The 14,266-nt window shown below is 39.7% G+C and overlaps 1 protein-coding gene across 3 annotated transcripts in view; it reads left to right on the forward strand.

Moving 5' to 3' along the window:
• Positions 1–14,266, forward strand: part of lyn (LYN proto-oncogene, Src family tyrosine kinase) — a 101,086-nt gene that overhangs the window by 58,347 nt on the left and 28,473 nt on the right. For all 3 annotated transcript variants that reach the window (XM_052023974.1, XM_052023973.1, XM_052023975.1), the window contains one exon: positions 2,158–2,310. In XM_052023974.1, the coding sequence (XP_051879934.1) occupies positions 2,158–2,310 (153 nt within the window). The remainder of the gene's footprint in view (positions 1–2,157; positions 2,311–14,266) is intronic.

The following is a 14,266-nucleotide window of genomic DNA, read 5'->3' on the forward strand; positions in this document are numbered from 1 at the left end:
AAAACCCCAATTGCATGAGTCCACTGGTTCCCAGCAGTGCATTAATTTCTGGGAAAGTGTCACTTCCAGGTGCCTAATTAGAATTGGCCTTATACAATTTAAATGTGATTTTTAGTCCTCTCTATTTACTAGGAATAAACTGAATTCAAACGCACTCTATTTCCTTCCATCTGAGACCTAGTTCTGTGGCTACCTAAAGTTATAATCAGATGTAACGTTGCAAGAAAGGAGATGCTTTGGGCTGGGAATTAATCTTAAAGACATTATTTTTACCCTTCCTAAAGCTTATCAGCCAAATAAGAGCAGATCCAAACCAGATGCTATTCAAAGTGAAGCCTGAGAAAAGGGCAAAATAGTATGCTTTGTTCCACCTGTTCACCCTAATCCCCCATGTTTCCAGTTATCAGTCTAATATTCATAGATCTATGCACTAGAGTGCTCAAATGCATCTACTTTGGTTTAACGTCTATCCTCAAAGAGCACATGTATGCTGAACATATCCCCAGCCCATCACTCGTGTCTTGTCACCAAGCAGGTCCAAATCCAACTGTAATTATTGTCTATCTACCTCATTCCAACCTGTTCTCAGTCCAGCTTAGTATATTGCCTCTGATAATGTCCTCTGTAATTGCAAAGGTTCGGCATATACTGCAAGGTAATTTTCCTCTTCTTCTGCTGCCATCCTCATCTGCATGGTCTAATGTATACAAAGAAATCAGAAAAATTAGGAATTGCAGGACTGCATGTCATGATGCTCTTCTGGGTTTAATTTTTAAATGTCAAAGAGGAGGAGGCAAGTGCAGAGGAGGCAGGGGCAGGCATGTGTGACGTGTACTTCACTCCCACCTCCCAAATAATCCATAGTATATTAAAGACACTGTGTGCTTAACATTGCCCCTCCATCACTGGTCAAAGTTAATATCCTGCACATGCCTCTGCTGAGGAAATAAAAACTTTGAAAGCTTTATAAATATATTTGCTTTCAGTGCAGTCACCAAGATATTAACTGGTACATTTTTTTTCAACTGAAGTATCTAATGTTTTTAACACATTTGTTCAGAACAATACTCCTTTTATCAACAAACTTAATAGAATGCTGCAATGTTTAGATCGGACCACACCTTAAGCATTGCTTTGGTGTTTATATTATTTTCTTTCAGAGTTTCCAAAAAGGGGACAGACTCCATAAAAATTCAAGATGTACTAAAGTCTTGGATCTAAATTTGGTGCATTGGATTTTTAGTATCATTCCCTAATCCATCTGTGCTTTTCCATATGGCACTTATTGAGCATAACAGGAACACTGTCTGAACTTAACAGTATGATATCTTTTGGAAACATTGGGTTACTTCTGTGTATAATTCTGCTCTGGCTGCTTGCTCAGTTGATCTCCACAGACTACTTTTCTAATCCAGGCATCTATGTGCCTTCAGGGCTTGTATGATATTCATCTTCCTACAACAACAAAAATGCTTAATACAGCAGTTATTATATTACCGCATTTAATGAAGAGATGAGAAAATTACATTCAATTACTTCCACTCAGGTGGTTTTCCATGTGAATAACTGAACCCTAGCTACAGTGTTAGGTCTGGATAGTAACATAAAAATCTACCGCTGTTGCTTCATTTTGCACTTTAAAGACTGGGAACGTGCATTGCTTTTACCAGTTTGTTTTCATGACATGGGGTGATGAGGATACCTTGTATGATTTGCTTATGGTAGCTTAAATGACAAATCCACAAGAAGGTTATGAATTTATAAGTTTAAGAAATGGAAGGTACTTCACATCCATGATCCTTGCCCCTTAGTGTGCTTAATATTTTCCTTATTCCCCGTCTGAATCATTTTTACAATTAAATATGTCCATTCAGTTGGCTATGTACTGTTTTTCAATGTCATCCTTGACATGTATTTTTTTATAAAGTCTTAAATCTAGCTATTGCTCTTTCTCAAGAAAAAATTATGGCCTGCTGAGGTTGCCCACCAACAATCCCAAAATATCTACCGCAGCCAGATGTGTGCTTATAAACAGTCTTTTTTTCCCCCAAAGAATTGCATGTTTTATATTCATTACAAAGTTGTGGGCATCATATAATGACTTGCAGAAAATACTTCAGAATAAACTGATGGATCATTAATTGTTTTACTTATCAGAGCAGTCTGATGGCCTGTGCCGGAAGCTTGGATCACCCTGTCTTAGTCCCAAACCACAAAAACCATGGGATAAAGATGCTTGGGAAATTCCACGAGAATCTGTGAAGCTAGTTAAGAAGCTTGGAGCTGGACAGTTTGGAGAAGTGTGGATGGGTATGTAGACTGAAAGCTACTTGGTTAATACCATAAATGTCTAAAGAAAATCCAGATGGAAATGTTTTGTTTTTCAGAATAAAACATGAAGTATAGACTACTATTTAACATTTTGTAGTAAATGCCAGGAGATGTACCTTAACCCAGGTCCTTGAATGTTTTTGGGAAAACTTGTTCTGATTTGCTGCAGTGAAGTTATGTCAGAAGACTTGTGCACTATCATTGTGGAAATGGTGTGATGTATTGTGTGGTTGCCAGATCTTGATTACTTTGTTTTATGGCGGGGCCCACTTAGATAAACTCTTTGTCCAAAATGTCCTACTTAAGTAGTAAAATTTCACTTACTAATAAAAATTAATAAAATTTCACAAAGGAATAGGACATTTAGTATAAATTGTCTTCAACATCTGCAATACATCATGGGCCAAATGGCCTGTCCCATTCTGTACTGTTCTATATTCTATGTTCTAATTATTACTGGTAGGAGAAATTACTCAGATTAGGTGATCACAGATTCTTCCTATGTCTATATTATCTCAATCTTTTACAATCAGATGAGTGCCAGTATTATTTTGCAGGTATTCCTGGTAGTCCACATTAATTAGAGCTGCTGCTGCTCAAACATTCCCTGAAAGTCAAGGATGGACTGTTTCTACTCCAGTTCTGTGGGTTGTGAGGTAGATCAAGAATCCAGTGTAAGATCCAGAGACTCTGCCACAGCTGGGGTGATAGGATCTTGATGGAGTGAGTGAGAATGTTGCATACACCTTCTGCTTTGCCAATAGCCTCTGCATGTTCCCATCACTAAGGTTCAAGGTGCTTAGTACCATCCTGGACTGACCAAGCCATTTCCATGTGAGAATGCTACACTTGTTTCCAAAGATACTTTAACAATGCATTTTCTCTATCTTCTTGGGAATCTCTTCCTGTGGTGTATTGTGGAGTAGAGAGCTTGGTGGTGGAATCTGGCATCAGGATTACAATTTGTGTAAAGTTCAACTCACTGGTGTTTGAATGTGGTAGAGATGTTAGCCTGGCAGTGGATGGTTTGCCTATCCTGCCAACTTTGAGGATTTAACAGAGACAATGTTGGTGATGCTTCTCCAGTGCTTCAGGCTGCCTTCTGTAGACTGACCATGTCTCTGAAGCATGCAAGAGGATGGGGATCACTACTCCTTGGTAGACCATGAGCTTGGTTTTAAGTTTGAGGTCTGGGTTTTGAAACTCTTTTCCTCATTTGGTCAAGCGCTGTGCTGGTGTACTGGAGTCAGTTGTGAATTTTGTCTTCAGTGTCTGTCTTCACTGAGGAGTTTCACTTGAGATATAGAAAATGATTTTCAGGATCTAGATTGTCATGGGGTGCTGTGTGGCAGAGGCAAGTTGGTGAAGGTCCTTTTTCGAATGAATGCTTCATGGAAGGGTTGCCCTTCCACTCATTTTAATGAAGGAGTCATTGACGATTAAAAGAGTTTGGTCTCTGAGTGAGCATATAGACAAACAAGACTGTGTGTTGTAAAAAAAAGCTGCCCATTTGTTTTTAGGCCTTTTGTTATAGTTTCAGCTAATCTTTCAGCAAACAATGAAAATGACTGTGAATATTTAACCTCATGACTGTTCTCAGTTTGTGCCTAGAATATCTTGTGTATGGCACTTTATGTTGGATTGCGGGGGGGTGGGGGGGTGTGTGGGGGGGGGCGCGGTGATGGCGAAGAGTCAGAGAAAATATAATTACTGTTCAATGTTATTGAACAGTAATTATATGGAGAACTAAATTTCTCCTTATCACTTACCACAAAATTGAAAAGACTGGAAGAGAGTCAACAATCTGGAGACAGAATAAACTGAAATCTAATTCCTATGAAAGTGCCCAGTAGATGTTATTTTTGGATTTGGTCATGGCTTACAATATTATCTTGAGCTCAAATAGGCTGTAAAATCACTGGGAATAAAATGAATAAACCTAGTTTACTACTAGCACACTAGGGAGGTAGTAAAAAAGTTTGTCTGAAATAATCTGTTTATGTCACTGCCTCAAAGGTATACATTAACTATCCTATATGATATGAAAAAGTGTCTCAGTTGATGTATTAAAAGTGCTCATTTTTTAAAACACATATGCCCCAATTCAGTTCTTTCACTAATTATATTGTATACCTTCTTGGTTATAAGAAGCTTTTTGAAGCACAGTTAAGCTGTGTACTGATTGCTGAATATAGAATGAACAACAGTCAAACCACCAGTGCTGCATTGATAACTATAAAGTGACTAAACTGCTGTCATTTATCCAGATGCAGAACAATTAGGTCATGGGTTAATATGGCATTTGTATTAAAATCACTAAAAAGGGGAAGTCTTCTATTTTATATTCATTTCAGATTTTAAAAAATGTGTAGCTTGATAAGTTTTTAAAATAGTAATAATTGGTGATGAAATACCATGGACACAGGTAATCCATTCAAATGGAATATGGATGAAGGCTTAAGTTTAATTCTCCAATAACTTGCCTTAATTGTTCAATATTTAGTGGTCAAACAACACATTCTGGCTCTTTCTTCATTGATTTCATGTCAGAATGAAATCCCATCTAAGTATTAGTAGACACTGTTGATTTCACTACATGCTATGATTGGTCAAGCAACTGATATTCCAGGAAGTTCAGAAATCCAATGTTCAGAGTGATCTGAAGGACAGGATGTTTCCTCTAACTTACATAGGAAAGTTGACATGCATACTGGATGAAGGTCTTACTTTTGGGATTGTTGTTACAACTGGTGTAGTGCACACAACGACTTTGTACATTTCCGTTTGCTACCTCCATTGACTATTCCTTTGTATTATAGATTTTCTTTGCATGACTTGCACACAACGAGGAAAATTGGTTTTCTGTTCCTTTGACTCTGTCAAGTAGAGAACACTTTCAACCCAGACAAATCCCAATTTAGGCTGTAAGGCAATATGCATCATAATCTACAAATAACTATAGCTTCAAAATTTGTTACCTTTTCTCAGGGGAAGGGAGTGGGTATTTATTCAATAAAGAAGTTTGAGGACGAGTAGCGATGGGGAAGAGATTTTATCTATATCATACTTGTAATGAAATTGTAGTATATGTTTGATTTAGCGATAACAGCAAAGAGGACTTCTTTCCACATAATTAACATACTTGGTCTACATGGTTACTGAACTGTTGCAAGTAGTCATCTGGAGTGTTGGTGGTTGGGGTAGATAGCAGTGTCAATTTTTGGTCCTTTATCTTCTGGACCACAGAAATGTACTGACATGTAAGTTTGATATGTGATTGGTTAATTCTTCCAGAGAGGAAAAAAAAGGAGTGGTTATAGTCTATCATTAAGTAGATTGTCCATGGACTGGGTAATTTGGTCATCTACTTTTAAACACTGTCAGAACTGACACACTTGCTATGGTGGAGATCCATAACTTCACTTTCCCATTGAACCTCAAACCATTAATCTTGGTAGAACCAGACTTTGACTTAGGGTTAAGTTACTGGACCAGTAATCCAGAGGTCTGGACATAGCAATCTAGAGTTCAAATTCCAACATCACAGCTGTAAAATTTAAAGTTGGTTAATGATCTGGAATTTTACAAATATCGTTGTTAGTACAAATGATGACAAAATTATTGGATTGTTATAAAAGCTGTTCTGTTTCACTGATGACTTTCAGAAGTCTGCCATTCTTTACTGGTTGAGCTTATTTGTGACTCCAGATCTCAATGGTTGACTGTTGGCCAAGCAAGCCAGCTGGTTGCAGCATTACTGCAAACAGAGAATAAAACCAGATGGACCACTTGATATAGACCCAAGCATGCCATTTCAGACAGAGCAAAATCATCCTTGCAGAGCCCTCTTCTCAGGCATGTGGAGAGCAGTGTTTAAATTGGTAGAGTTATCCCACAGACTAGTCAAGCAACAGCTTTATAGAGTCATCCTCACAGAGTCACACCTTTACAGGAAATATGCCAGAGTTGTCCATCAGTTTCTAAACAGGTCCTGTCCCACAGATAGGTGACAATATAGTGGCATACAGATGGATGGTAGTAGTGATGGGTACTCATGTTGACGTTGGAACCAATGGTATGGGCAACTATAATCAAGCAAGTCCCTTGAGGAATTTGGAGGGTATAGGAGAGAACACTTAAGAACGAAATTGGGAGGGCAAAGAGGGGTCATAAAATATCCTTCACAGGTAAGATTAAGGAGAATCTTAAGTCATTCTGTAAGTTTATTAGGAGCAAGAGGGTAGCCAGGGAAAGAGTAGGTCCCTTTAGGGGCCAAAAAGGTAATCTATATATGGAGCTAGGGGATGTGGGTGAGGTCCTAAATGATGTGGGTAAGGTCCTAAATGAATACTTCTCGTCTGTATTCACCAAGGAGAAGGATATGGATGATACTGAGTTCAGGGCGAGATACATTGATTGTCTGGAACATGTAGGTATAAAGAAGATGAATGTTTCATATGTCTTTGAATACATAAGAGTGATAAATCCCCAGGGCCAGATGAGATCTATCCCAAACTGCTATGGGAAACAAGGGAAGAAATTAATGGGGCTCTGATAGAGATTTGTTTGCATCTTTGTTAGCCATAGTTAAGGTACCAGAAGACTGAAAGATAGTTAATGTTCTTTTATTTAAGAAGGTCAGCAGGGATAAGCCAAGTAACTGCAAGTTGGTGAACCTTACATCAGGTGTGGGGAAATTATTGGAGGCGACAGGATTTATGTTCATTTAGAAAGGCAGGCACTGATTTGGGATAGTCAGCTTGGCTTTGCAAGGGGGGATTTCTCTCTCAAAGGGGTTCCATTGGTATTGTTCTGCCTTGGTCTTTAATTTATCAACAATCTTATTGTGGCGTTTAATACGCATTTCTTTGACTTCCAAACACCTTCCAGAGATGTGTGCGATGGTCTCATTGGTGAAGCCACATCTCCTACATATTTTCACTGCATCAAGGACCCCACGACTACGCGTACACCTTGTGGGTACTGACCACATCGTAACAAAATGGCATTCACAACCTGGTACCCCTTCCAGGTTAAGTCATTCCTTAGCCACATATTGGAAGTAATGTTGTTTTTAAATTCCTTTATACCTGCACCTTGATAACTTTGTGTAACCCATTTATTGAACTCAGCCGACCACCAATCGATGCTAAATTTCGGAGGTCTGGCTGCATTCTCGGTCTCACGTCCAAACTCGGCTTCCAGTTGCTCATAAAAGCTCTCTGAAGGTCTTTCAGTTTCTCCAGCTTGCATGGTTGAGTTTTTTGAGGAAGTGACCAATTAGATTGATGAATATAGGCCAGTAAATGTTATCTAAATGAACTTAAGTAAGGCATTTGACAAGATCCTGCAAGATAGGCTGGTCCAGAAGGTCAAGGCAAGCTGGCTAATTGGATCCAAAATTAGATTGGTGATATGAGGCAGAGGCTAGAAATTGAGGGATGTTTTTCAGATAGGAAGCCTGTGACTAGTGGTCTACTAATGACTGCTTCATTTGCTGAGAACTTGCAGGGAGTGTTAGTGCCAGGCAATAGAGGCATCACCTATGATGAGAGTCTAATCAAACGCCCTTGGTTACCATTGCTATTTCCTCCATCATTAACAGAAATTCAACTGGACCATAGAAACTGTGGCTACAATAGAAAGTTGGAGGCTGGTTAACCTGTAGCAAGTGACTCCCCACCTGATATCCTAAACCTTTCCCACCACTTACAAGGCACAAGTCATAAGTGCGATGGATTCATGCAAAACAGCTCTCTAAGCTCAACGCCCTCCAGGGCAAAGCAAAACATTTGACTGTCACCCCATCTACTAACCTAAGCATTCATTCCCTCCACTACCAACACCATAGCTGCTGTGTGTACATCTATAAAATGTACTGCAGTTCCTTGCCAAGGCTATTCCAACAGCAACTCCCAACCCACAACCTCTATCATCAAGAAGGGTAAGGGCAGCAAATGCATGGGTGCACCTGCATCACTGGTTTCCACTCCAGGGTACACACCATCCTGACACAGAATATATCACTATTCTGTCATCAGTACTGGGTCTAAACTCTGAATCTCCTTCCTCTGCAACAATTCCAGAAGGCAGCTTACAGTCACCTTCTCGAGGGTAATTAAGAAAAGGTAATAAATGCTGATGTTATCAGCAATGCCCAGGTCCTGAAAAATGAATAAATAAAAATATATTAAATATCCAGAATGCCAGTGGTCAACTATCAAAATGGATGCATTTGTTTTTATTCCAATCAAGGCAATGATGCTTTTAATGACTTTTAAAAGGAACATTATATCATTTAATTTTTTTTTGAAATCAGGATTTCACTCATGCATTTCCAGTTGCAGTTTAATTTGAGTGTGAACTCTTGTCTGTGTGAGAACGATGAGCAGCAGCTGGGATCCGTTCCATTAATGACTGATACAACACTAAGGACAGTGAGACATGGCTTGTGCTGATTTTTTTTTTGCTCAGCAATTGTTGAGCAGGGATGAAAAACATTCGGCTTGAATGAGTGATCATTCCCATAAAAGAATTGCACAAAATTCATCATTCTTTCCGGAGATAAAACAAGCAAATTTTAATCATCCATGATTTTAAAGAGCTTTCCAGCTAAACTGGCAATAGTAGGCATGCATCTGTCGAGGTGCTCTGCCGCCAAAAAGCAGAGCTCACTTTTCCCAAGATTTCTCAACATTTTAGGGGGCAACAGATACAAAATGCTGGAGGAACTCAGCAGGTCAGACAGCATCTATGGAGGGAGATGAACAGTCATGTCTTTGGCTGAGACCCCTTATCAGGATTGGAAAGAAAGAGGGCAGAAGCCAGAATAAAAGGGCAAGGGGAACTGGTGGGTGATGGGTGAATCAAGGTGAGGAAAGGTAGGTAGGTGGGGGAGTGGGAATGACGTGAGAATCTCAGATGTGTTAGGTGGAAAAGGCAAAGGAATCTGATAGGAGAGGACAGTAGACCATGGAATAAAGGGAAGGAGGTGGGGAACCAGAGGGAGGAAGGTGTGGGTGATGGGCAGGTCGTGAGGGTGGGGGAGGGGAAAGAAAAGGACTAAAGGGGCCTGAACGATAAAGGAAATCCAAAAAGGGGTGGGGGGGGGGGAAGAAATGTGGGGAGTGGTTACTGGAAGTTAGAGAAATCGATGTTGATGCCATCATGTTGGAGACTACCAAAACAGAATATGAGTTGTTGTTCCTCTAATCTGCATTTAGCCTCAATTTGGCAGTAGAGGAAGTCATGGACAGACATGTCAGTGTGGGAATGGAAAGTGGAATTAAAATGGTTGGCCACCGGGAGATCTTGGCTGTTCCGGCAGGAATACGCTTTTGCATCCTTTGGTTAGAACTGGAGCAGGATCATTGAAATTTCAATGGAATGTATGGAACTGTGGAGAAAAAAGCAGTGTTTTTAGTACTTTTGTCTAACTTTGTTTTTATCCTCAATTTTCTTCATTTTATAAATCTTGCAAGTATTTATATCACTTACAAGAATTGTTAAATGAATGTTGCAGATGTTCAGCGACGTTTTAAGAACCGTGATGGCTGTGACCACTGGCAAAGCTGGAGGGTGGGCTTTGTCGCCTATCAAAGCTTTCAGGGATGGTGTTCAAAGCTTGCCCACAGCTCAGCCCATCCCAATAGGTCAGTAAGGTAGCCCTCCCTCTCTGGATAAAATTGGTTCAGAACTAGAGTGAACATGGGTGTCATTATATACAATTGGTTCATGTCACCAAGGTATGACTCATTGTATTTGGCACTTGTTTGCTTGTACGGGGCCAGTATTCACTTTTGTTTGTACTTCTGCGAAACACCATAAGACACTTCTCCATATTAAAGGAACATAGTTCTGGTTGGATGTGATCTAACAATGACTTAGTGAGGACAAGATAGTTTCCTGAACTTTGTTCTTCCTGCAGTTTATCTGGTAGTGTTTAAATTACAGCATCTTTAAAAGGATGATTTGTTGATAAGTTTTCATCTTAATTGTATTTAAGCTAGCTTCACAATGTATTTGCTGCTAAAGTTCATTTGATTTCAGAAACATACTCTGAAGTCAGTTTTGAACAGTTGATGCAAATGAGCCCTTATTTGCTTTGTGTGCTTATTTGAGTTAGAATTAAATATAAAGTGGTGGGGGAAATAATAGAACTAAAAGCTCCAATACAGACAGATGGTTATTGAATAATGATAAAAACAAATTTAAAATAATTCCAAAAAGTTGCATTATGTAGCTTCTTTAAGATAGAAAAGCATCTAAATCCTGACTTTATAAATGGCATATCACTATGCCAACCCAGTAACCCTATTAAAGATATTCCTGTTCTCCTATTCATATTCTGTCTCCCCGTCTCCCTCTAACTTAAAATTAACTTGTTTTCTCTCTTTCCCAGTTCTGACGAAAGATCTTTGACCTGAGACATTAACTCTGTTTCTCCTTCCACAGGTGATACCTGAACTGCTGAGTGTTTCCAGCATTTTCTGTTTTTGTAAAGCATCCAAGTCACTTAAGGCATAAAAGTTAACAGTAACCTAAAAGAGGAGTGTTTAGGAGGGAGGATCAAAGTCCCAGTCAAGGAAGTGGCTTTATGCAGGGGAACAACATGGATAGTAAACACTGGTTTTAATGGAGCTGAGAAAATCAAAAGTTGATATGTCAAAAATAATTGAGTAAATTGATGATGCGGTGAAGGAAATACCAAAGGCTATACAGCTGGGGAATCTGAAAGTGCAAATATGAACAGCTTGGGAATTAAAGATAAGATAGGATATCTTTGAGTCACATGTACATTGAAACACACAGTGAAATGCATCTTTTGTGTAGAATGTTCTGGGGGCAGCCCACAAGTGTCACCACACTTCTGGTGCCAACATAGCATGCCCACATCTTCCTAACCCATATGTCTTTGGAATGTGGGAGGAAACTGGAGCACCCGGAGGAAACCCATGCCGACACAGGGAGAATGTACAAACTCCTTACAGACAGTGGCCGGAATTGAACCCAGGTCGCTGGCGCTGTAATAGCGTTACACTAACCGCTACACTACCGTGCCTGCCATAATTTATTTAATGACATGTTGGGAAAAAAACAGGTTTGAAGGTAGATGTGGATGATAAAGTATACAAGGAAGTGGTTGGTGATAAATTGATTAGGTCAATTAATCAAATGCAATCTGGTGTCATAAATTAGCTATGGTTGCAGGTTTATGGACACTTTCCACCTTGGGCTTCCACTTGACTGAGGAATTGAGAGATCCTCTCTCTGTGTATGCAAGCCAAGTTCAAAGAATCTGAGAAACTGAATTATTTTAAGTCAACAGATTTAAAACTACTCCAGATTCTCCGAAGTACATTTACATGTTATAGTTCACTTCAGCCTCTTCTCCCCATGACATGCTTCCTGGCAGCTTAAGACTCCAATGCAGAAGAAAAGATGAACACTACCAATGAACCTGAAAATCATGTATTCTTCAATGCTGTGTTGTAATGTCTCCCAAACCTATGGTGTCAACAAAATCTAACGGCATCATATGATATAAGAAGTAACCAATTAGTATTTTCTTTGAAAGAAGGCATAACTTTAATTTATGTAAGACTTCAGCCACCAGGAGCTGGGATTCTGACAGGCGTATTTCCTTTTCCCTGTGCCAGAATATAAAGGGAAGGAAGTGATGCTTTAGTTGAGTAGAGTGGCCAGACCACATCTGGAATACTATATTCAATGTTCTGTGCCATATCTCAGGAAAGCTGCATTGGCCTTGAAGGAAGTAAAGTGCAGATTGGCTCAGCTGATAATGCAGCATTAAAGATTATATCAGAAGAATAAATCTCATAAAGTTGGCTTGTATTTTGCAAAACTGAAGACACCATATTTCCTTACGAAATAGAAGGAGATTGTTTGGCCCATCAAGTCTCTGCTGGATCATTCCCCTACTAATTTTTCCTGTTATCAGTTCTCCCTACACCCCCTTCAATTCTACCACTTGCCCTATGTTAGGGGCAATTTATAAGTGGCCAGTTAACCTAACAACCCACATGTCATATGGGATGTGAGAGGAAACCAAAGCACCCTGGGGAAACGCACATGGTCACAGTGTGATTGTGCAAACTCCACACAGGCAGGACCAGAGGTTGCTGTCACTGCGAGGCAGCAGCTGTGCCACTGTGCCCCCCAGTAGTGATCAAATTGCAGTCTTTAAAATGTTTCAGTAAGGTAGATACAGAGAAGCTATTTCCTCTGGTGAGGAAAATGTTTAACAAGAAAATAAATTCTCTGGAGTGAGGTCCATAGCTGTTTACTAAGTAACAATGTGAAGGAATAAGGATCAAAGGTGGGTTAATGAAGTCGACATATAATCAAGGCGTGATCTGATATAAAATTAGAAGGACTCGAGGGGCTGAATGGCCAGTGCCTATTGGCACTGAAGCTAACTTCATCAACCAGCTGACGTTACATTATGTTCATAGCCTTGAAATTGAGGTTTTAAGGGTGTGATAACCAATCTTTTGTTGATGGTCTGACCAATCATAAAACAATATTGGGGAGTATATAAATAGAAACCATCCATGGTATTTTGCTTTTTAAAAGAAGAAAATGTTTGGATCCGTTGTGATACTGAGTGCCCTACTATATTAATGGCCATTGCGTCTTGTGCTTTGATGATGCCTCTCTTGCTACAGCACAAACATAAACCTACATAATTTATGTGACGGGTTTGTTTGCCTGCTCAAAATAAAAGTCACATCTGAACTTAACAAAGCAGCCCAGAAACACAGTCACATTCAATTGGTATGTCAACTGCGCAGGAGTGAGCATTCATTAGGCAAAAACAGATCCATTACTCTCACTGCATTTTATAAAATACGATAAATCCATCTCTATTGTGCCAAGCAATTAAGTACTAAAGAATACCCAGAGGGATGTTTTACTCTTTAAAAATTGAATATATTTTTTAAAATAATTTGATAAAATAATGCCCACCAATAATGCCATATTCCTCCCAATCTCTGTGCCCAACCTACCACCCCTTAAATCCCACTGTTCAAATATTTTGTGTTTACAGAATGAAGCTCAGACTTTGTACTCTGTGAGATCCTGAGGGAAGAACAGGGGCCATTAGGGCTTTGGTTGTTTGTAGTGTACTTTGCCTGAAGAGCCGTGTGAATGAGTCTGTGCCATATGGAGCATTGTAAAATCAGGGCATGCAATTGCCTAAGACCGTGGAAGCCCTCAGAATCCAACCCCTTTTTCATCATTTGACTCTCCAGCGCAAATAAATCTTGTACTGTTTGCCCCCATTGTGGCCCCAGACTTCAGTCACCCCTTCACTAGCTGCTCCTCTCTTGGCAGGCTTCCCACTCACCATGTTCCTGCTGCTTCCAGCTCTGCACGGAAAAGCACAATTACTTCACCATTTCCAAAGGTCCTCTCTTACTAGGACCCATTCTCTAGCCTCAAGCTACTATATTTCCTTTTCTCCATTTTGTTTGATTAATACAGCACAGAAAGCAGGCCCTTCAGCCCAACTCATCCATGCTGACCTAGATGCCCATCTAAGCTAGTCTCATTTGTCTGCATTTCACCCATATCCCTCTAAACCTTTCCTACATATACGTACCTGTCCAAATGTCTTTTTAATGTTGTTATTGTATTTGCCTCAACCACTTCCTCTGGTAGCTCGTTCCATATCCACACCACCCTCTGTGTGAAGAAGTTGCCCCTCAGGTCCCTTTTAAATCTTTCCCCTCTCACCTTAAACCTATGCCCTCTAGCTTTTGATTCCCTTTCCCTGGGAAAAAAGACTATTTGCAAATGTTTGTCCAAAGTTTGCTGTTTAATTAGTACTGAGAGTTTATTATATGTCTGTTCCTGAAACGTGAATGATGTGACCTTTGACTACTTAAACTTCATTGTTTCATGCCTCCTT

This window comes from Pristis pectinata, chromosome 9, assembly GCF_009764475.1.
Source record: "Pristis pectinata isolate sPriPec2 chromosome 9, sPriPec2.1.pri, whole genome shotgun sequence".
Taxonomy (NCBI): domain Eukaryota; kingdom Metazoa; phylum Chordata; class Chondrichthyes; order Rhinopristiformes; family Pristidae; genus Pristis; species Pristis pectinata.